This window comes from Epinephelus lanceolatus, chromosome 2 (assembly GCF_041903045.1).
Source record: "Epinephelus lanceolatus isolate andai-2023 chromosome 2, ASM4190304v1, whole genome shotgun sequence".
NCBI lineage: Eukaryota > Metazoa > Chordata > Actinopteri > Perciformes > Serranidae > Epinephelus > Epinephelus lanceolatus.
In genome coordinates this window covers 25,081,359-25,106,026 of record NC_135735.1, presented here as the reverse complement: position 1 = coordinate 25,106,026, position 24,668 = coordinate 25,081,359, and the positions used below count along the sequence as shown (strand labels likewise).

Genomic DNA, 24,668 nt, shown 5'->3' with positions numbered 1-24,668 from the left:
GCATGAGGGTTACAGTGAGACACACTATCACTGACCAACAAGAAAGGAGCGCCGCAGAGGGATTCAGCCAAGAGAAAAAACACCACTAGTTGTTGCTCACTACATTTGAAGAAATAACAGGCAGGCCAGCGTCTTTTTTTTTTTTTTTTTTGTCTTTTCCCTCCAAATTGATGCCAGCTAGTAAGAGCGGTCTGAGCTAAGAGACATCAAGAAATGTCAACCTAACCGTGATGAAGACGCTTGAACACCATCCAGGCTTTTGTTCAACAGACTCGTGACCTGAAGATTTACATACAGCTTCAATAAAGTCAAACACAAGATCCACCCACATATAGTCTGGCTCTTCATCTAAAGCATACCAATGTCTTTACAGCTGAGAGGTTTCAAAGCCCAGGGATCACTCATGTAGATGTGTGACATCTGTGGGTTGCGAGAGCCTGAGTGAGGGAGGGACGGACCCGGGCTTTTTGTTTCTCTCTGATCAGTTTCACTCGCCTCAGCTTGCAATTGTGAAGCCGGCAGTGAAAACAGCTGGAAATTTCATTAAGACCATTTTACGTTTGTAGCTCACAGGAGTTTTCTGTGTTTGGGTTGCTCCATGTTTATATTTACATATTCTGCTGTGAAGGCAAATGACCCCTCTGACCTCAAGTTAGTTGTAAGAAAAAGTTCAGCAAATGCTCGACTGTTAGGCAGTGTCGGAAAATGAACCAGTTACATGTAACAATGCTACGTATTAAAATTACAAAGTCAATATAACTGTAGTCAGTTACTGAGAAAAAATATATAATTTAATTTACGGCTCACAATGTTGATCATTAGAAAGGGGTTACTTCCAAAATGTAAATGCTTTTGGTTAAAAGTTTATATGTAGACTACAACATTCATTCTGTTGCTCTGCGTCTTTTCATCATGCAGGAACTTCTTCTTTGTATATTTCAGGACGAGACATTACGACAAATTTGAGTGTAACATTTATGCATTCATGTTTTTAGGACTTTTCAGCTCTTTTACCCAGTTTAAAATGTTTCTTAGAAAAGTAATCAGATATAATAAGTTACATTACTTACATTGCTTATTAGTTTTAACAGTGTAACTTATAATCTTCAACCTATTATATGTCAAAAGTAACCTTCCCCACAAGTCTGTTCGTACAGTTTCAGATCTTGTGAAGTCCAGGGTTCCCACGGCCATGGAAAACCTGGAATAGTCATGGAATTTCACAATCCCATTATCCAGGTCTGTAAAAGTCATTGCAATAAAATTAATTGTTCGAGTACTCTTCAACATGTAAGCTAACAAACATAACCACCTATTAGATTGGAAAAGGCTGCTGCTTAGTTTTCATGAAATAATTATCATACCACACAGTTCTGTTCATGTTATACACTGTGAATGTTCATTAAATCGTATTACGGGTCCTTCAGAAGTTTTGGAAAAATTTTGAAATTTTGTCCATGAAAATGTGTGGGATACCTGGAAGTCCTTTCCCAACCAAGTAATGCAGCATCAGCATCGTCTGTCCTAACTTGTACGTGCAAGTTTTGTAGCTGATCAACAAAAAAGTAATTAACCGTTACCATTTTTTATAATCAATCTAGAAAAAAAGATGCCAAACGTTACCTGGTTCCGGCTTGTAAAATGTGAGGATTTGCTGCTTTTCTTTGTCATACATAAGCGACCTTGGCAAAGTATCTTCAGATTTAGGTTGTTGGTCAAACAAAAAATGAAAACAATTTGAAGTAAAGCTGAAATCATTTAATCAGCAGAAAATGAACGAGTAACCATTTTGATAATCTATTAATTGTTTGTCACTCTTCAAGGCAAAATGTCAAACATTATATGGCTTTAGCTTCATGTGAGGATTTTCTGCTTTTTTATTGATTGAAGATCAGTCAACAGCAATTAACTGGCAACTATTTTAATAATCCTTTGTCATTATTTGAGCAAAAATATGAAAAATTTTGTGGTTTCAACTTCTTAATAGTCAGGGTTTGAGTTTGGGGCTGTTGGTCGAACAAAAGAAGATGTTACCTTAGGCTTTTTTTATGAATGACAAACAATTATTCAATACTGAAAATGATCATTAGGTGCAGAGGTTCCCTTGGGCTCTAAGAAATTATAAAAGTTGTTTCTGAAATGTTATGGAAGAAAATATGAATCCAGAAGTCATCAGCAGATTAACTGATAATGAAAATAATCATTTGTTGCACCCCTGAAGTTCTGTTATCTTTTCCGTATCTGACTGTAGAAATGATTGTAGACATATTGTATCTGCACAGCTGAGAACTTCTAAATTAACCTTTCACCTGTTTTGTTTTCACAGAGAGACAATTTATATAGCCTTAACTAATTTGCATCATTTTCACTTATTGAGCTATCATTCATGTCACTGCAACACTAACTTAAAAATGTGCATCTAAATGACATAATTATGTTAGGCACTTGCAGTGCACAGAACACATTAGTGACTACAATATCAAATGAAATCACCTTGGATTAAAAAAATAGCTAACATTTATTTTTTTTTCATTTACAAAAAAGATGTTGAGAGAAAAAAAACCCATTAGCAGCCTTTCTGCTGCCTCAGATCCATGTATGAAAAAAAAAAAGACAACAGAACCACTGTCACTATCCAAACATGGCCCTCGCTAAACGGTTTTGTGACAGATAGACCAGTCTATCTGAAGCTGCACGGTATTCTGATCAGCTGGTAGGGCAGAGGAGGGCGCACATCAACAAAGAGATTTACCCATTTAAAAGACACATTTGCAAACATTTGTTTAGAGGAAAACCACAAAGGAAACCGTGTGCTATTTTGAACACAAGGACCATGAAAATAAAACAGTTGATATGTTTAATCCAGCGTGATAATGTTTTGTATGAAGCAGAGCTGTGGTACATTACATTGTTGGAACAAGGTTAACAGAAAGTAGAAAAAGGTCAATTGCCTACGCCTGCATGAGTGTGTTGTTCTTGTGTGTGTGTGTGTGTGTGTGTGTGTGTGTGTGTGTGTGCGTGCATGTGTGTGTATTGAGGGGGCATTACAATACAACTCTAGAGTCTGAAGACACTCGTGCCACAAGTACAGTTTGAATAGTGCTTCAGTCTGTAGAGGAGCACTTCATGGTGGCACACATGCTGCTCAAGCCATGACAGCACAAGAACCAGTAAATGCAAGAGCTTAAAGACATTGAAATTAGATCACCATTTATCAGTTTCCCTCTGGTAACACACTCGAAATTTAACAGAAGATAGAAAATTAAATGTTTCTAGCTCAGGTAAAATCATTACAGTATAGACATCTGTAAAAACACATCTGTAATGACAACATAGAAATACTGAATATACAAAAAAAACAACAGTCCTTTATTCCTTAAAATGCATCATGGAAACAGCTATCGGCTGGTGAAGGTGGAGGGCGGCATTTTTGATGGACCTGGCTCGTCTTTCAGTCTTGTGCCTTATACAAGTTCTCACTCTAGTGGTCTGTACATGAACTGCAGCTGATTCTGGCCATGCTGTGAGGGACAAATGGCAGCTGCAAATTACACTGCATTTGCTTGTGCTGTTGTGGTCCTGGTCTGGATGATAATGAGTGTAGAGGAGCCAACATGATTGGTTGTTGGGCTTTAACCTGCAGGGGGTGTCCTACAGTCCAAACCGAGCAGGGGTGCGTCTGGGCGTCATGGGGGCCTCTTCTTTTCTTCCTGGTGTGCAGATTTTCAAAGACCTGAATCGGAGAAAAAGTCGGTGGGAAGACAAGTTTTATTTGCTGTGACAACACACTATTCACCCTCATTTTATTGCTCCGCTTAGTCCAATAATAAACACATTAGGTAAGCAGCTGTGGTTAAAAGAAGGGCTGAAGGTGAGGGAAGACTGGCCTGTGCAGCTGAATGTGAACATAAAAGCAGCAGGACTGGAGGAGAGTGAAAAGGCGAGCTGGTGTCTCTGTGAGGAGTGTTGGGACGTAGAGTGCCTGACGCCTCTGACAGCACAATCTATCATCTTTAATTACAGCAGCGTGACACCCTGACACTGCCCACACTTCCCTCATCTTTCTCTCCTCCTCACACACACACACGCACACACACACCTGCTGCAATTACAACCATCAGGCCATAACCCCCTTCTGTCACTAGCCCCTTTAATACAGCCTGTTCAAGGGGTGAATGTTGCAGCGTTATTCCGCCTCGCTGTTCTGTTTAAAACATTTCAACACGGAATGAGGGGTTGCATTGTTGTTCAGCCTTTAAGCCTGCAGCAGGGGTGGTAACAGATCCAAAACGACGACTACTGTGACTTTGACAAAAATCAAGGAACATTTTGACGCACACTATGATGGATTGCACCACTTAAGCAAGTTCCAGAAGTCTGCCAATTGATTTTCAACCCGCACAGAAATGAACAGAAACCTGTGATTTCCTGGAATTGCACAAAAAAAATAGATCCATAAATCTGAACCTGTATCGCCTGCAGTCGAAAATGGTCTGCGACAATGTGAAGTACACATAGGCTTGGGTATTGTTGGTTTTGCTGATGCAATATCCAAGTCTAGACCCAAGATATTTTTATATACTCTATTTTTAAGGAATATAAACTTTTGTTTCTACAAAACATTTTCAAGTCAAACTTCTCAAACACACGCAGGCTGTCTGAACACTGAATAAGTTAAGAATACTACAAATCTAACCAAACGTTCAGTGCCAACTTTCTGTACCTCGATACAAAAAGGCTAACACTAACTAACACTTAATTTCTTTGTCAATTAATCTGCAAATTCTTTTCTCAATTAAACAACCAATTACTTACTATAAAATGTCAGGCAATAGCATATGAAAAAGGCCCATCACACCTTTCAAAACACAAAGTGACATCTTTAAATGCCGTGTTTGATTCCCACCATCTGTCCAAAACACAATTTATTCAATTTACAGTTATGCATCACAAAGAAGAGCAGCAAACCCTCACAACTGAGAAATTGGAACCAAAGAAAGTTTGGCCGTTATCTTCTTCTCTATCTGAAAGCTTTCAACATTATTCGCCCATACACACTGCAGTCATTACCAAAAAAAAGGAAAGAAAAAGAAGTATTTAAAGGAGGTGGGATTGTCTGCACACGGCTCTCAATATGGAGGTGGCTGAGCAGACAGCTAGCAGCTAACAGTGCTAACAACAACAATGCTGACAGAGCTGATGTCAGGGCACGGTCATGCATGCAAAACAAACATTGGCGACTACTTGCCTCCCATTCACTCCCATTCAGTGCGAGCGAAGAGATGAATAAAACATTGACTTTGGTGGCAAACAAATTTTCATCTTTCCGTACAGCTTTGGTGATTTCTGACCGCCAATGTCACAGCCTCAACCAATAGCGAAGAAGTATATGTGAAGGAGACATTGACTGTTGCTATGTCTAACCAGCTGATATTATTTAATATTGACCATGAAAAATACAAACTGCCCCAACATGAGAGATACTGCCTGGCTTGCAGTGAGTCAGGAGACAGGAAGGATATATCATATCTTGCAGTATTTATTCGCAAGCTAGCTAACGTTTGCTAGCAAGCTCGTTTGGGAGGCTCTATGTGTGTAATGTCTAGCACTGCCAACATTCAGTATGAGTATAGCCTCAACAGGGGACAGTCACTAACCTGCATCGTGTGACCGTACCTTAAACTGGGGGAAAACTGGAGGGTGGGCATTATGCTTTCGTGGCGCTGCTGTTCGAAAATCAGTGGTAACCACTGTATGAGTGCAGTGTGGAGCGGTGGCGATAGCTAGTAGTATACACACTCGCAGGGACTCACACATACTAACATGCATGAGCGGCCAGGCCGGCTACCACAACAAATAACAGAGAAGCTCAGATTACAACACATTCTCTGCTCAGGACGTCATTACTCCACTAAATCTTTACATAGCAAATAGTGGTTTGCTGCTATATTAATGCTCTGAATGTCATATACAGCACCTATAAGGTTTGATTCGTAGCACTAAGTGTACATGGTTGTACTTAATAAGCTACAAACTGTGGTATTGCCCTCTCAGTGCTTTATAAGGAACTGAACAGGCCCACACTCCTAGCTCTGACGTGGTTCCAAAAACACTCACTCACACTTCCACTTTTAAACACAAAACAACTGACTGGGCCATTTACTAATTCACACCACTGATCTGTGCCGGTGAGCAGGGAGACAGGTGATAAGCAGCCGGCACATGAAGGCGCACCCGCAGAAATGTTTCATCTTGGTCACACTGAACTCATAGAGGAGACACTTGCGAGGCCTGCTGGAGGACAAAGGCAGCCAAGAGCCCAGGAGAGCCGACGACATTCATTATCACACATCCAGCTTCCTCTGCTTAAATCTAATTCTTAATCCTATACCTCCAGAGTGATTATTTTCAACAGATCTGTTACAGACGTGGTCACGCAAACTCAGACAGATAAACCAACTGATTAATTAACAATAAAAGTTCTTTTTTTAAATCTGTCTTTATAACCTTATTTCTCTCTGTAAAGCTCGCGGATGGGTGTGAAATTAATTTTTTGGTCTAATTTGAAATTGAACGTTCCCCTCCTTTCTCTGCTCTGCTATGGCACAATTTAAATTGCTGCAGTAATGGGGGTCAGCCAGGAGTCAATATTATTTCTTTTTGTCTCGTCTGGAGGGACCAGAGGTGAGAAAAGCTCATCATGAAGAGTGAGGGAGGTGGAGTAGAGAGAGTGGGAGAGGAGGAGAGGGAGGGAGGGGTGAAGATATGGATTGGCAGTGAGGTAGGTAAATTAAATGTTTCTATCTTGACTGTGTATGGAAAATGAGGGCCACGGGGAACTATTGTTAGATGAAGACCCGTGTGTGATGAGGAGGCAGGAGGAGGAGAGATGGTCGCCGACTTACTTAACACTACCAGTGCTGTTCTTCTTCTCCTGCTCCTCTCGACGCGCTCGCAGCTGCTCCTCGGCCATGGACATCTCCTCCTCCATGTTGGTGATCTCCTCCTTGGCCCGACGACGGTTCTCCTGAAGAGCAAAACACACAGATGAGGAAGGTATACAGGAAAATATTAAGTGGAACGGGCTACAACAAATGGACATATGCAACCTGTGACAATCTCTTCTTCATTCAACAGATTACATGCCAAAATGTCTGGGAACCACTGGTCTAAGGGCCCTCACACTCCAAGTCAATGGCCTGCTGTTGGTCATTGTCAGGCTGTTGGTGAGCATCTGTCACCCTAGTTTTGGCGGTGTGTCCTGCACCACTGGCAGAAGCCGGCCCTTGTGGGGTTTTTTTGGCCGATCCAACATGTTGAATTGGCTTTGGAGATGGTGGAGCCCATTGGTGAATGAAATTTCTCTGATCGGCAGTCCAACTTAGTGCACGTGAAGATAAATGGAAATACAGAAAGCCAACAAATGGCTAAAGTCAAGAGGGCGTGAGATTGAATCAAACTTGTTATATTAGACATAGAATCATTTTTTGTAGCCACTGAGCTCTTTAGCAGAAACTGTTCGTAACTGTTATTGTTCGCTAGCGCACAGTAAATATGCTTTATTTTTTCAACATCAGTTTGTGTTGTTAATGTGCTAACTAGCTAACTAGCATCCTCAATCCGTCCTGTAGGTCTCCTGGTTTCCCTTTTTTAATGACGAATACAGACTACAGCCGCTAGCTGCCATGAAAGAGTTATTTCCTCATGCAGATGCTGAACGTATGAGCTAGTCTTCGGGGTGTGTTCAAGTGCAACTTTTTGGCCGGGACACAGGCGACATGTGGCAATCCAACTGCCAGCTTTTGCCGCCACTAGTCCTTTGATGTTGGTTCTGTGTGTCTGGGACATTCCCATCTAAATACTTCTGGTTCTGTGGTGAATGAACCAAGTGTAAATTATGTACCAGCCTTCTTCTGCCTTACCTGTCTGCTTCTTCCTGCATGTTTGATGCTATAAAACATGGGCCCAAGTTCTGCCAGCCATTCTCCATCCACTGCGGTCACACACTGCATGTACTCCTACAAAAAAAGAACAAGTTAAACATTGACAAAACATACTGTCTGTCATTAATTGTTTTCATGAACTCTGCAGCCCACAGACTTTATACCTTGGTGGTCATGACGAGCTCGTGGTAGATGATGTAGTCGGGAGTGTAGCCCATACCAAACAGGGAGCTGGTAGGATGGAGGTGGCATGGCATGCCTGTCCTCACGTTCACATATTCACCAATGCCCTGGGAGCAAACACAGGCATAAATAACAAATTAAAATGTGCAATTCAGAATTTCTGGACAGGAAAATGGGACCCTGTGTGTGTGGTGTGCTGCAGTTAAACTGTATGTGTCGGCCTAAGTGTGTATGTGTGTGTGTTTATGCCTGCATCTATGGGAGCACTTTAAGGTCAGAGCAAATCAGGTCATATGGGCTAATTTGCTTCTCCACCTGGCTCAGACAGCAGGAAAATAAATTTGAAGTATATCCAACACTGCTAGGATTGCTTGGGTTAGCCCGCGACTCATAAGTCAAACGCAGAACCTTGATTATACAGTCATGATTTCAAATTCCCTTTCAGATTTTAGCCCTATATTAATGTGAGGCCAGAAAGGATATTTCACCTCTGTAATTATGCTGCTATAAATCTGCCACAACCAGTTGCCACTAAGCGTAACATATTAACTGAGCAAAACCCAGAGTGGAAGAAGTACCTTGAGCTTTGCAGCCTGGTGGAAGTATGCGGCACAGATGCACTTTCTGATGATGTCCCAGTCTGAACCGCAGGAAATCAGGTTCATCCTCTGTTGCACCATGATGTCCTTTAATTGGGAGCGCACCTCACGCACCTGCACAAAAACAATATGTATTGGAAGTGGAACCAGATAGAAAACACGTCCAACCTGTCGGCTTGCAATCAAATGTTTTAGGGGAAAATATGTGCTGATGTCAGGTGAAAGTATTAAGTATTAAACTAGCCACTACATTTATAATAACTCGGCAGCAACTGAATCATATATTACACATGTTTAAACACCAAATTAAAAGCTAGAAAACAATTTAAACTGAGACTTCCACATGACCATCCTGATGTACTAGAATTCCAGTGAAAACTGGATGACAGGTTTCCATCCAGGGCCAGAGAGTGTTGATAGAGAGAACAGGTAAACCAGTGGGAGACTGACCTTGCGCATGGCCTTGGTGTGGATGAAGTGCTCGTTGCACCAGATGCTGGAGTAATTGTTGTTCTTCCACTGCATGTAAACGTTGAGGTAGGTCAGGTGGTCGCTCTCTGGGACTGAGAACTTCTCCCTGACCTGGTCACTCTCCTCCTCACGACCCTGCAGAGAAACACAGATAAAGTTTTCCATACATCACTGGGAATGTTTCATTGTGTGGTGCCAATTGTTGAAACAAAACTATATTTTAAAATGCATGACTTTTTTTTCTGGGCCATGTAGTTGAAAACAACTATGTTCACCAGCTAGTCTCTAGCTGTCTGCCTGCCTGCCTGCCTGCCTGCCTGCCTGCCTGTCTGTTTTTAGCTTTTTCACTAAAACAGCTTGCAACCGCAAAAAAACAAAATGGTGAGTAAATTAGAACAAGAAATTTGCGTGCTGGAAAACCCCAATAATCATCTGAAAACACTAGAATGGTCCATTGAGCTGAATGGAGCTGCAGATTTAGAGGATAATTGTCTTTGGGTTCATCACTTAAAGCAACCCCGTCCACATACAAGTAGACATGTGACCCACTGTCAGTTTAAAAATATGGATTATAGCCACTTTAACACACCAAAAACCTTCATAGTATGTGCAATGTAGCATGAAGGGGCAACAACTTGTAAAATGGTGAATAAATGAACCATGTAATATGAATGAATGGAACTATGACAATTGCCGGCCTTCTGTCTTTCTAAGCTGGATAAGATGACTGAAAATGAGTATTTCACTAAATTTCCTGTTTACATGCAGCCGTACGTACTCTGATATACATGCCCTAACATGTTGTTTATCATGTCGAAAAGTGGAACTGCTGGAGCCGCTTGTGCCACTTTACTTTTTTTCATCAAATTAGGATTTTTTAAAACATTTTCCACTCGATTGTGCAAACACAGTTTCCCTCTTTCATTCCTTTTACCATCTTTTTGGAAGGTTGGGTTGCGATATTTTCGCATATCCAAAAACCTGTTATTATCCAAGTCCAAGTAGGTGTGTTCTTCTTGGACATGCATCTCTTAGCTTTGCAAACTGCAGGCTTGTTAGTTTGTTTACATCGCAAATCAAGCTGACAGTAAACAGGCAAAACGCTGTGTGTCGCAAACTGTGGTAAAAACTGTAATTGAGACACATATTCTGAATGCGCTGTATATGTGTTCAAAGAATGCCCCTGAGACCAAAAAGTACCGGCATATCCCACATGCCTTAATCAGAAAATGTTTCATTCAGAAAAAGGCCTAATTCATATTATCCAAATTGAATATGCTGTATACATGACCCCCATCAAATTCAAAATACTGTCATATTCAGAATAATAGTGGAATATTAGTGTGTATGTAAATGTAGTCACTGCTGCTTAGTAAGTTGAAACCAGCAAGTGTGTCAGTTATACAGTAACTGTATAAAATGTGACGCACCTTAGGTCTGTAGAAGATGGCCGGCACAGACAGCATGGACACGATGATAAGGATGTCAGCACTGCAGCCCATGTCACAGGACACAATGAGCATCTTGGAGAGGGCGGGGTCGAGGGGAAACTCCACCATCAGACGCCCCGTCGGTGTCAAAGCACCTGCAAGGACAAAAGAGAACACAATTACAAGGTCACTGGTGAAGATTATAAAAGTGCATGAGACGTGAAGAATGTAGGAGGAACAAGCACAAGACGAGTGATAAGCTTCTTTTCCATCAACAGCCTGCTGGCGTGAGGGGGAAGCCGGCATAATGTGACACTTATTTGTCTATCACCATGAGAGACGAGGATGAACTGCTGACAGTTGAGAATACTTGTAGAGAAAAAAAAGGGAGTGAGATCAAAAACTTTGCCAGTGCTGATTTAAATGATTAGACGACAGAGTCTAAGAAGCTTATGAGGAGGAAAAGCAGAGAAGCAGAGCAGCCAGTTTGGGGCAGGTAAGCCTTAATCAGAGATAATCTGCTGTTAACACACCATACAGGGAATCATCAAAAGTCCCCCCTCATCCCCAAATCCCTAAATCCCCTGGAATCTGGCTAAGGATGAGACAGAAATGAGACCCGACCAGTCAAATCAAACACAGGATCAGTTACTAGGCAATTACTCCACTGGCTAAACCTCACAACTACCTCCTCGAGGCCTGTTTGCTGTGTCTGCATCATCACTGCAGCATCCTTTAAACAGCGAGTCTCCTGCCTGTGTTTGTGGTGTCAGCTTCACTATGAAGGAGCTCAAAGCGGCGCTGAGGGGGAAATACGACCCTGAAATACCCACAATTCTCTGTCACAGCTTCATCTTCATTTCAAAAGGAGGATGATTTATGTTGTTTGGTCCTTCTATGTATTAGGCTGGTCTAGGCCTTGTAAGGCCTGCGACTAGGGGCAGGGAAAAGAAAACTGATATAACAAACAGTTATGATACTTTGCAATACATTATTAATACTATTATTAATTCTGTTAAGCAGTGGTACCTAACCTGGGGGTCCTGACCCCCACTATAAGTCACCAGGCCTTCTTGATTAAAGGGTGTAAGACCATTTAAAAAATACATATATATGTATATATATATATATATATATATATATAACGAAGGCCAGTAAGCCATTCCAAAGAGCTAATGGAGTAATAGCCAAGAGTCAGGGAGAAGAAAACACTGAATTTGTCTCCAATAAAAGAAAAGGCTTTTAATTATATTTAACTGTATCAAAAGTTACTCAGGAAAACTCGCCTTTGATGCAATATTCACAGGGAATAAATAATCTGCTCAAAATTCATCCAAATGACTAAGTTTACATAAACATCTGAAACAAGGAGAGCATGCAAACTCCACACACAGGGGTCCGAACCCACCACCCTGGATTTGTACCAGGAACCCTAATGCTGCTAACCACTGCCCCACCGAGCCGTTGTTTATACTTCCACGTTTTTTATTATTATGTGTGGTAATGTATGTGCGGTTTCTATCTTGTGTGTCTATCCGGTGTTTTTGTTTCTTATTTATTGCTACTGCAGCAAAACCAACTGCCCCTCTGTGACAAGTAAAGGTCTTGAACACGTCATGTCCATCACATAGTGCTTGCTTCAAGTATTAATCTATTTTTTGGTTTGTTTAATCATGTTTAATTTAGATCTGCAACAATTAGTCGATTAATCAATAGTCAATACACAAAAAATGTATCTGCAATTATGATGATCAAATAATCTTTCTTTGGCAAAAAAAAGGCACAGCTTTTGTTGTCTTAGCTACTCAAATAGGGCTGCAGCTAATGATTATTCCCATTGTCAATAATCAATAGATTGTTTTCTCGATTAATTGATAAGTGTCAGAAAATGGTGGAAAATGTCGCTCAGTGTTTCCCAAAGATGTCTCATTTTGTCCACAGCTCAAAGATATTCCATTTACTGTCATAGTAAAGAAACAAGTTGCAACCCTAGTTAAGAGGTACACCGAATGATTTTGCCCAACATTTTAGTCTGTCAATTTGCATTTCCTAAAGATAGAGCTTTTAAGTAGATCTTATAATAATATAACCAGTTCAAAATGTATTCAGATGCATACAGAACTAAATGTAGGTCACGGTAACAAATGCTTCTGATGCTGTCTACTTAATAATCCCAAAAGAAAAAGGTGAACTGACCAAAGTGCAGTTAAAACTGAGTTTTCTTTTAACAGAATAGTTTATATTGGATAAAGCACATTTTGACAAAATCTTTTGTTGGGGACATAATTAGCTGTCACCACGGTATAATACTCATAAGCACAAGCCAATTAAAAGTCTATTAACAAGGTCATGGTCATGTATTGCATACAAAACAAAAGTGATCTTACCCCATTATATGATGATTCCTGTTATAATTCCGACCCCTGTTCACTACCCACCTGTGTTGTCCAGAGCTCCCAAGATCCAGAGCTGGTACATGGAGTTGAGCATGTTGTCCTCAGGTGGTGGATCCATGAAGTGGAAGAGGAGCAAATCCTGAACACCCAGAGACTTCAACAGCAGGACTACATTGGCCAGGTTGGTCCTCTGGATCTCTGGTATGGTGGTAGTCAGCATCTCATTCTTATAGGCACTCTGAGTGTAGAGCCTGGACAGGGTGGAAGGTATGGAGACAGACATGGACAAAGACAGACACAGTGAGTGTGAGATTTAAGCCACCAGGAATGATGTTGTATAAAATTAGATTTTTCTAAACAAGAAAAGTGTACAGATATTTATGTTGTTATGTGACACTGATGTGAAATATTTTGTCCTCCAGTATGTGCAGACATGTCAGCTGGATTCTACATAAGCAGTAAGATGTAGATCAGCCGCAAAGTCAAATTTAGGAAGCTGCAATTTACTAAGGGAAACTTTCAAAGCCACCGTGCCTGAGTCCAAAGCGAAGGACCTGCTTAAAGCTCTCACAACAATTACAGCTGTCTGAAGCAGGTGCTTATAATTACTGAATGATTTGAATGTATATGGAGCTTTTGAGCTTGTGAGTGAGTGCCTGCAGTCACAGCTAAAAGGGTCTTTGAGTGGGGAATTCTCCATGCAAGCTGAGTAAACCAGCGTGACTCACTCCCTCTGCTCTCTTCATACACACATCCACAGCTGCTCTAACACCTTGACTGTAGTCAGCGTAAAGATCCTCCAAAACTGATTCTTCATAGATCTGAGTGAGCGCATGTGTAAGAGCAGGATTAAGCCGGAAATATGAGGGGTTTTTATAAGCATCCTCGCTCATTAGCAATGCAAAATATAACGTTACTTAAAGAAATGCATGTGTTCATGAATTCGTTATGCAGAGAGAAGACAACAGCCATTACCTGTAACACTGTCCTGGTCCTGTACGTCCTGCTCTGCCAGAACGCTGGTTGGCATTAGCCTGACTGATGGGATAAACCTGTAGAGCATCCATTCCGATGCGAGGATTGAAAACCTGTTGACAGAAAAAAACAAAGTGAGTGAGACAAAAATGGCGTCAGACTGGTATAAATTTAACTGCAGCGTAATAAAATACATCTATAATGTGACGGAGGCCTTGGAGTACCTTAAGTTTGCAGTATCCTGCATCCACGACAAACATGATTCCATCCACAGTGAGGGAGGTCTCAGCGATGTTTGTAGCCACGATGCATTTCCTCACACCATCTGGAGCCTGGCAGAGGATAAATTCAAGGCAGTCAGCTTTGTTTTCGCACTTGTGTTTATCACAAGGACTCATAGATATTAAGTTGATAAATGCATGAAACATTATGGGCAGTTACAGACACAAACCTTCTGGAAAATCTTGGCCTGAAGGTCAGAGGGCAGCTGGGAGTAGATGGGCAGCACAGCCAGAGGAGGAGCGTTCTCCAGGTCCTCTAACCGCTCCACAATCTGATCTGATGTCACCTGCAAGGACAACAGTGTACCTTACTTCAACTGGGAACAGACAATAGAAAGGGGTTGCAACTAATGATTATTTTCTTTATGGACTCTATACAACATCAAAGAATTGTGGAAAAAAGCTCAAAACAATTTCCCAGAACCCAAAGCCATCTTCGATTTGCTTCTTTTGTCAAACCAAGAGTTCAGAGCTAAAAGACTCTTAACATATTATCATAAATGACAAAGAAAGCAGCACATTTAAGAGGCTGAAACCAGCAAACATTTGACATGTTTGCTTGAAAAAAGCCTGAAACGACTAACCGATTATCAAATAGTTGCCGATTAATTTTCTTTTAAATGACTGATTGATTAATCGACTAAATCGTTGTGGCTTTATTGCACTGTTGTGGCCAGCAACTGACAGGTTACATTCTGTCTTTTTGAGAGCAAAAACTACTTCTTTACCTGTACAGCAACTTTTGTACATGAATCAGATAACAGTGCTTTATGCTGAAATTAATATGCAGCAACTATTTGAGGGATAATAGCAGCCATGACCCTCACCTCAATATCCTCCTGCCCAGGCATAAAGATAAGGATGTCTCCTATCATCCCACTGAGGTGGATCTGCAGGGCCTGCTTCACTGCTGCCTCCACGTAGTCCTCCTGAGGAGTCTGCACAGCACAGAACACAACAAGTCAGTCAAATGCAAAACAAAACCACTGAAGTGACCCTACAACAATGAAAGTGTAATTAAGTTTGACAGAGCAGACAAGAGAAAGCTTTTAGTTATATTCCAAAAGATAGTTCATGCCAGTTTACACAGCTTACTTATTGTCTGTATGGTATTTGAAATTTAAACTGAGAGCTATGTATTGTTGTGAAAATATGAATGAATGTGATACGTCATTTTCCTGTCTGTCTGTCCTTCATATAGACTTTTCTTGAAGCAAAACACATTTTTTCTTATGCTGTCTTGGCCAGGTCTCCCTTGAAAAAGAGATTGTTGATCTCAACGGGACTTACCTGGTTAAATATGGGTTAAATAAAAATAAAATAAATTAAAATTAGCAGTAATTCTTAAAATATGATATAAATTAATGATCTGATCTTGTCAAAAACATCTAGCAGCAATACTGTGATGTATTTAGATGTAGTGCTGTTAAGTGAAAGTAGAATAGAAACAGAAACAGACCTTGCTAAACAAGATGTCTACGGGAAATGTTCTTCCTGGAATGTGGAAAATGGGTACGTTGCCAAAAAATGCAGCAAACTTGTCTGAGTCCATGGTCGCAGAGGTAACGATGAGTTTCAAGTCAGTACGTCGAGATACAACCTGATGGGAAATAGAGGACAAAAAGAGAGACAGTTGAGTAACGTCACAGTGTGTTTACGCTGAAAACAGAAAGGAAACAACAACCTCACTGGGTAATTTATCATTTGGACACACAGCTGTGTGTGTGTCTTGGAAATAACATAAAAAGAAATCGGTCTTTAATGGGTGTTAGGTAGCTGGGTACTGACCTCACGTAGCAGACCAAACAGCACATCAGTATTCAGGGAGCGTTCATGAGCCTCGTCCATGATAACAGCACTGTAGTGGTCCAGGTCTGACTCCCTCAGTGACTCCCTGAGCAGGATACCATCTGTCATGTACTTGATCAATGTTTTCTCGGATGTGCAGTCCTCAAAACGGATTGCGTAGCCCACCTGCAGGCAACAATATCAGTATAATTAACTCAAAATAATATGTATGATTTTTAACGTACTTGCTTACAACAAATACACACAAATATGACATGCATAAGGGTTGCAAAAAAGACAAACAAACCATACCTGATTGAAATAAAAAACATACAACCAAATCTCAATGTCTTCAGTAACATAAGTTTTGACAATGTCTATCTAATATTTAAGCAGCTCCACTGTTTTCCTTTATTGTTGCTCCTCAGTTAAAAACCTCAGGTCAGCAGCGGATGTTTTCCTTTTGACCACTAGATGGCGGTGTTACACAGCATAAAACTTGCAATTGAGGCTGCCCTGAGACTTGATGTGACCTATTAATTACTTTTGAGTACAGGCCATTCAAAACAACTTCATAGCAGAGATTCAAGGACACATGAGCTATCAGGCAGGTTTTTAAGCCCTCTCAATCATCACTTATGACCCACTAGAAGTGAGTGGCAGTGTCCGTCACTGAAACAACTGCACCCATACAGTTAAATCAAGCCACAATCAGAAACTATGGATTACCAGAACCATCTTGGATGCCCTATAAACACACTGCAGCCTGTCTGGAAATATGGACAATTATAAAGCAGCAGCCTACAATGTGAGAAGAGGCAAAAGGCAATAAATAGCAATGCACAAGCTGAAGAGACTCTGCTTTCTGCGCCTGTATTTTCCTATTTTGCTATATTTAGGCTGTTCCTTGGCACAGCACGCATGTGGGCTCGGGACTTTCTAGAAAGGTTGCGACAAGGTGCAAGACTGTAGAGAAAGCTACTAAAATTGTGGACATGATGCCAAAAAAACACAAATATAGTGGGGCAAAAGGCCAAGCAGACAAAGCTGGGTTGGCCATCTTTGTCACTGGCAAATACTGTTTACAGACAATAGCTGACAGTTCCTGCATACTAGTATACCTTTAAACTACTTCCTTAATATTGAAAACAAAGGCAATCTTTCAGGCTCTTCACCAAATTTTCTTTAAATGTTACAGCTATTCTCTTGTTCAAATTTAAATGACCATACTTGCCGTAGTCATACCCACATGCAGTTTTACAATGCGATGAATGAGTCAAAGAGACTTTTTGTGCACATTCACAAACTCGTCTCACTTTCCATTCTTACAAGCAAAGGCACGATCAGTGAAAACCTGCAATTATCGGAGTGCCTCTCTACACTTCTCTCTCCTCCAGGAGATGCCCATTAATAAGTTTAACTGACAGAGGGATAAATGAATGTTTTAATGAATGCAGATGGGAGTAACATGCCAAAACTGTGAGAAAAAATGTTTAATTTGCGTCAAACCTACATTGAAAAAAGCAAGATTGGGCAAATTATCATGGGGAGCTGCCAACAGACACAGTGAACTCCTAAAATCATTTTCTGCATGATCAAATCAATACTCAGGATATCAACACCAAATTAATTCACATTAGATGTTCCCAAGGGTTCTTCAATCAGCGATAACACTGCACACAGACTGCTGGGTGGCAACAGCAGGGCTAAGTATTCCCAAATGCAGTTATTGTTTACTTGATCATCAGACGGCTGTCTCACCTCCTCTCCGAGGTTGGTGCCAATCTCCTCGCTGACTCTCTTGGCCACGCTCATGGCTGCCACTCTTCGGGGCTGAGTACAACCCACCATGCCGTAGCTAGTGTAGCCATCCTCATGCAGGTACTGAGTCAGCTGGGTGGTCTTCCCACTGCCCGTCTCCCCAACAACAATCACAATGCTGTTGTCCCTGTGGATCCAAGTTAACACATATAAATAATAAGTCATTACAGTTTTGACGAAATGTAAAACACTTTTTAGATGGAAACTGAGATTGAAACTGGATTTGAGAAAAGCAATGAGCTTGAGATATCAATACCTTATGATGTTGAGAAGTTGCTGTCTGACAGCAAAAATAGGCAGGTACTGCCTCTGTTCCAGAAGGCTCTTCTTCTTTGCAAACTCGCTGCTGGCCTCACTCTTCTCTTTCATGTGGTCTGCAAATTTCTGCTCTGTTCTGTAAAGCAGAGAGAAAAATCACCCAGACATTAATATGGCAGGTCAGACATTACATTTCTACAAGTTAAGCCGATGAAATATTGAAAAGAAAATGTGACATGTCATTTAAGATCCAAATTTGCACAGACAGTCTGGTCACCTGTAGTCTACTTTGCCATCCTCGCCTACTGTTTTGCCCCCAGAGGTGTCTTCCTCTTCCGTCTTCTTGATGCCCATGATATCTCCCAGTTTTGTGCCTGCCAACTCCCAGTGTTTGTGCTGTGCCTGGGAACACAATTATTCAAGTTATGTCATGTGCTAGATTTAATCAAAACACCCTGGATTGTATTGAATCAACTGGGACCTGGGACCCCCTTCCCTATTTCCTTTCCCCCTACTTCTGGCCCCTTCCTCCAACTGCACCCATCTTCAATCTCTGCCTTCATTGTGATCTCAACTACACATCTGTAAAATTTCATGACTGCATTTTGCAAGGTTGTGAGGCTATCATGTTGAAAAAAATCTGACCACCATCAGACAAACAGACATGTAAACACTTGGCAAAATACTCAAAACAGCTTCTATGGTAGTTCCCGCTACAATAGGTGCCTCCAGGACCACATTTTGCCACAACACACACACACACACACGATGATAAATTAATTTAAAACAGCAACAGCGACAGCATTAGTGTAAGTTAATCCAGCCAACCTTCTTGCGTTCTTTCTGCTCACGATGTTTACGGACAAGCTGGCTGCCTTTACGAGCGATGATGGCCATGTCGGAGGTAGCATCTTTCACAGGGATGACAGGCTCTGGCTGCAGCAGGAAAACAAATACACACATACAAATGTTCAGATCAAAAACAAGGTATCATTCTGACAAAAAAAATGACATCAATGGCACTGAGTAATTACTTAATATTCTGTTAGCGCTATTTGTCATCCTAAACAGTTAACCCAGTGACAAGAGGCCTTTGATCATCAACTGTCTGGGCCTTGCTTACCTGCTTAGTGAAGACTATTCTTCCATCCAGAAAGGGAGGAACCAGGTTGTGAACCAGCAGGTGAACCTTTGCAGCATTGTCCTCCTCAAAGTCTTCATCCACCTCCAACCTCTGCACCACACCACTGGTCAGCATACGGTTGGTCTCCCATCGCTCATTATCCTGAGACAAGAAACACAGCCTGTTACACAAAGATATTCCAACACAGACATAGTATACTACCTGCCTTTACAGTATATGCCTGCACATGCATACAAACAGCGAGGCACTGTGGTTGTACCTCGTTGATCTGTCGCTTCTGGGCTGATATTCTCTTCTGTGTCTGCTTCTGAAGGATCTGCTCTCTCTTCTTTACATACTCCTCAGAGGTGGTAGTGAAAGGGTTGTGGAACTCATCATAACCTTCATCCATCATGTACCAGTCTCTGTCAGCTTGCTGAAAAACAGTGAAACAATTAGAAATGTAAAAACAAACCTTATTATCAGAGCACAGTTAATAGCTTCAGTGAGGCACAGACGAAGGATAACTGTGCCACTCACCTTCTGGTCCTCCTCCCACTGGTCTTTCTCATCCTCGTTATCAAACACAATGCCTCCCACACCTTCTTCTTTCCTACCTGGAGAAGAGGCGGCACAAGAAATGTTAGCGGACAGATAAATCCTGCATGTGAGCACGAAGTGGCTTGTTTTTAAAATGGTACCTTTTCCTTGTGATAAACGAGGTGTAGAACCCAAATGCTTTCTGTCATTGGCCCACTCATTGTACTTGTAAGATGGGGTAGGCAGGGGTGTGTCGTCGGGATAACGGCCTCTGACTGACCTAAGCACACAGCAGACAGGTGTTATGGAAGAAACAAGTAGCACTAGTTTCTCAGCAGCTAAGCATTTCATTTCAAATGTGAAGAGGAGAATGAAAAGTGAGGGTTTATAAAAGCCTCTGACATGTCTAACTAACTACTGAGGAATATATGAAAATTTGTGTCTCACACCTTGGGGCCAGGAGAATAAAAATGTGAGATAAAATAAATGACAGTTGTTTACCTGTCTCTCCTCTCACTCTCGCGGCCGGAGCGATGACTCCGCTCTGAGCGATCTGACTCTCTGTGAGACGGGGCAGGGGACGGAGACTCCCACTGGGAATGCCGTGAGCTGGCGTAACCACTGTCATCCTCTTCCCAGTTGGAGCGTGAGGGTGTGAAAGAATCTATGTAAAGACAAAATAAAGGTCCAATATTAGGCTCATTTTCAGGTTCATATTTGTATTAGTGGTTTTGACTAGAACACGTTCACATCCTTTAATTTTTCTAATGCTGTTTGCCTGATTATACTTGTATTCACCCTCGGTCTGAAACACTCAGTGTTAGTCCCTGTCTCTTTAAGCCCCCCTCCCATAAAAACCCAGTCTGCTCTGGTTGGTCAATGTTGTAACGGCACTATAGCGGCAGTTTCTACCTTTATGTTGTGCAGTTGTGACATAACACCTTGACAGAAGTCCTGACAGCTCATTTAAAGGCACAGTTTCTAAATACGGACTGTGTGCATTGAGCCTTTTTTTACTTTCACTTGGTAAATCTATTTAATATAATATCCTTTGTACGAAGACAATTTTAAATAATACATTTCAATAAAGACATGAATGCAACAAAACAACCTCTGGGCCGATGCTGTGGTGTCAGGGGTTCATCTCTCTTGCTTCCCCGACTGATGCGCTCAGACCATCCATCTCTCTGTGAGCGCTCACTCCTGTCACTGCGCTCAGAACGCTCCGACCGGCTGCTACTGCTGCCACGGCCATGGCTGCTGTCACGCTCATCTGACAGACAGAGACAGGGAAGGTTACTCTCTACAACCCTGACTGATGCAACATTATTTTTTTCAAATACTTGATCCACTTTGTAATTAAAATCTTGAAGATCCTCTCATTTGAGAAGCTATTACCAGCATATGTGTGGAATTTTTACAGGATAAATTATGCTAGACGAAACCCAAAAGTCTACTTGCGTTAGAATACAAGCAAATACTCCATGAGTGAACTTAAGAATCACCTCTTTCACTCCTGCGGTCTCTGCCCTTATCTCTGCTCCTTTCTCTGTCTCTCTCTCTGTTCTTGTCCTCTTTGGAGGAGGCGTAGACTCCATGCTCACGCCTGTCTTTCTCCCTCTGCTGGTGTCTGCGTCGGAACTCTTCACTGACCCCTCCGGGGTTTGAAGGTGTCTCGGAGCCAGTCACACGATACTTCCTGCTGGCAAGACGAAAATAAAACATGACACATCCGTCCCAGTATACATATTTGTGCACTAATAAAGTTAGAAGGACTACAAAAACATTAAAAGAAAGAGGGGTTCATATTACAAGTTCATTTATGTTTTGCAATGACTTACAGTGACAGTCACAGGCTACAAAAACACAAAAAGTGTTTTAAAATTTTCCCAAACATGGACCATTATCCATGATTTTCAATAAAATGTTTTTCTGTGTGAAGCACTGAGACTTACCTCTCCTTCTTAGCACTCCTGTCCTTATCATCGCCTTCTTCATCAGACCCTGAGTCACTTTTATTTTCCTCCCAGTCTTTGTAGGAGGAAACCTTTGACTTCTTTCTACTTCTCTCATCAGCACCAGCATCTGTCTGTTCCTTACTCTCACGTTCCTTCCTCTTCTGGGCTGCCAGCAGATCCAAGCCCAGCAAGGAGGTGCGTGGAGTGGGTGCCCGAAAAACATGAGGCTCTGCAGCAGCGCTCTTCTTCTTTACTATGAGTCCGCCAACTTGAGCCGATGGATCAGTGCCTTCCAGCCTGTGCATGGACACATCGTCGTCCATTATCTGTGGGGATATAATGATTTGTGCAAGGTGAACATGTGTAAAGCTACTGAATTGTTGCTCATGACAACAATCCCCAAGACACTGGATTAATAAACTTGCCTTTTACTGCACAGCTGAAAAAATACTATATATAATGTGAGGAAAAAACCTTTTCAACCTTTCAGAAAATTTGGGATCCATCTATTTACAATCTGCCTTCTTTGGGATGTAACAGACCACAGGGATGCAACTCTTCCTGGACCAACCTTAACTTAAACTTTTATGATGTTTTCGTTATATAGTCTTTCATATTCATATAAATGACAGAAAATGGAGAACTATACAGAGGTGAGGGGACTTCATGAAGTACATCAATATGTCTCTAAGGTTCAGTTTTAGTACATTCCCTTTGTAACTATTTAAGGAATAGTATCCTTATGTTTAATTTTATTTTATTCTTTTGGTTGTTTTTGTAGTGCATTTCTTTTGTTTGTTGGTTTGTTTCTTGTTCTTTGCCTCTTTCCTTATGTTTTTGGATATTTTCCTGTGCTGTGATTTGAGCATCTGTTAATGAAAACAAATCTTTGCAGAAAAAAAAATACTGATAAATGTCGGTAAAATGATCCCAGAGTCAAAGGTGACCTCTTTGAGGTGCTTGCTCTGTCTGACCAACAGTCAAAAACCCACAGATATTCAGGTTATCATCATAGTCACCTAAAAACATAAACAAACATTAACATTTGAGAAATTAGATCCTGTGAAATTTTTAGAAATGTTTGCTTACAAATCCAGACAACTGGCTGATGATCAGAATTGCTGCAGATGAACTTTATGTCAATCAACTGATTTATTAATCAGCTAACTGTGTGACAACGACTTAAATTAGAGAATAGCAGCAAATCCTTCCTGTGGAGAAGCACAAACAAGAAACTCTTCGCTATTTCTCATTAATAAATCACTTCAACAGTTAACATGTAACCAAATTTGTTGCTGTCAAATATTTTTTGTCAATCTGATAAGTAAGTCAGCACTACACTGTGGGGTCTTCAATCACAGCCCTCTGTCTTTATCCAACATAAGAACAAGTATCTATTCAGTTATTCATTATTGTTCAATCTAATTTTGCTTTAAGCTCAAAGAGACAACGTCTGATCATCTTTTAACTTACTCAGAACCATGACATTAGTCAACCTAAGTCCCAACTCATTCACATACAACATCTAGGCCTATACTGTCATCCTTTTGAACAACAGTAGCCCCATTTGTGACCTCAACACTTCGTATGTTACTCCAGTGTCAGACAAAGGCACATAGCAGCTCCTCTGTCTTCTGTTTCACGTCAACTGTCATGTTGTTTTACATTTTAATATTACATACTACAAACGCAGTGGGAAATATTGATGTGTTTCATGAGAGGAAACGTGGTGTTAATCCGGAAAAACATTAAGCCAGTTAACTGTGACTCGTTACAGCATCTTTAAGTAAATCCTTACTTCCCCTTATTTCATAACAGATAGATATAAATGACATAAAACTACGTACCTCAGACGGAGCAGCTAGCAGCAGCCTGTGAGCTATCTGTGAGCTATCAGGTTCAGTCCGGACCAGGCCGGGCGGCAAACTGCGGCAAACTGCCGCCTGTTTCTCTGCGTGTAAAACACAGAAACTGTCACATTAAGTTAAAGATTTGAGTCAAATCATGGACAGGAAAGTAGTCCGGGAAGTGAGGGACCTGTAGCTGTCACTGGAAAATATTTACACAGCAGCTTTCGTAAATACAACGCGTATGTTTACAGACAAGGGAGTAGCCATTGCAATCCCACAATCCCATGCGGTGAAACTTTATTTAAATAGGTTGTGTTGACAGATGCATGAGAAGAACACAGCATTTAGATATTATTAACATTTATAATTTAGATATGTGTTTCCTGTATACTCACACAGAGTGAATAAAGCAGAAAATGGGAAAAATAAATACTAAAGAAACCACATATTAAATTTAAAAAGCTAAAGTGCAGTGAATTATTAAAACCAGAGACTGTAAAATAAGTTAAAATTAAACTAAATTTATTTGTGCAACAGTTGCAATACATAGTGGAAGTACAAATATTCAAACAACTAAAATAACAATAAGGTGAAAAATAGTAAAAAAAAAAAAAAAGAACAATAAAGTAAAAATAACGTGCAAAATACTGTACAACTTCAATTAAAGCCCAGTCCCTTTTACTAGCCTGGTGTGGCTACACAGATTGACAAAGAAATGCCTGTCTCAATTAGATGCCTGGTCAAATTGCAAAGCAGTTAATTTTTTCATTACAAGTTCTTCGGATGTCCAAAACCAGGTTGTTGGCTATCTCAAATGATGTGTCCATTCCTCAGTTACCCTGTATGTTCTTCATATACCTTTAGTCAGTAAGGGTCCTCAGCTCAAAAGAATTAAAAGGGGTTTTTCATAAAAATGAATCCAAGTTGTGAGTATTGTTTTAACATAATAAAGTGGTGTTGTGTCAGTATGCAAGGTGCCGTAATCCTCAGGTGTTGTAACTCACTCATATGATCTGAAGCCTAAACAAGTAATATTCATACTGGTGTAAATA

At 40.9% G+C, this 24,668-nt stretch overlaps 1 protein-coding gene across 3 annotated transcripts; it reads right to left on the bottom strand.

Annotated features, from left to right (window-relative positions):
• Positions 1–2,840: 2,840 nt before the first annotated feature.
• dhx38 (DEAH (Asp-Glu-Ala-His) box polypeptide 38) lies at positions 2,841–23,892 on the bottom strand. Of its 3 annotated transcripts, none has more exons than XM_033625666.2 (27): positions 23,614–23,892; positions 21,764–22,092; positions 21,314–21,510; positions 20,920–21,081; positions 20,310–20,472; positions 19,970–20,088; positions 19,809–19,885; positions 19,549–19,704; positions 19,269–19,430; positions 18,974–19,081; positions 18,423–18,547; positions 18,144–18,281; positions 17,828–18,014; positions 16,067–16,252; positions 15,738–15,878; positions 15,106–15,216; positions 14,449–14,565; positions 14,222–14,329; positions 13,998–14,110; positions 13,065–13,273; positions 10,627–10,781; positions 9,176–9,331; positions 8,705–8,839; positions 8,108–8,233; positions 7,923–8,018; positions 6,906–7,027; positions 2,841–3,733 (listed from the first exon to the last, which is right to left on the bottom strand). In XM_033625666.2, the coding sequence occupies exons 2-27, from the start codon at positions 22,087–22,089 to the stop codon at positions 3,652–3,654; spliced, it is 3,777 nt and encodes a 1,258-aa protein (XP_033481557.2). In that variant the 5' UTR covers positions 22,090–22,092; positions 23,614–23,892; the 3' UTR covers positions 2,841–3,651. The 3 variants fall into 3 exon arrangements, with proteins under 3 accessions (XP_033481557.2, XP_033481566.2, XP_078031782.1); XM_033625675.2 differs by having other exon boundaries at positions 21,314–21,507; XM_078175656.1 differs by having other exon boundaries at positions 21,314–21,520; positions 21,765–22,092.
• Between the last annotated feature and the right edge of the window lie 776 nt (positions 23,893–24,668).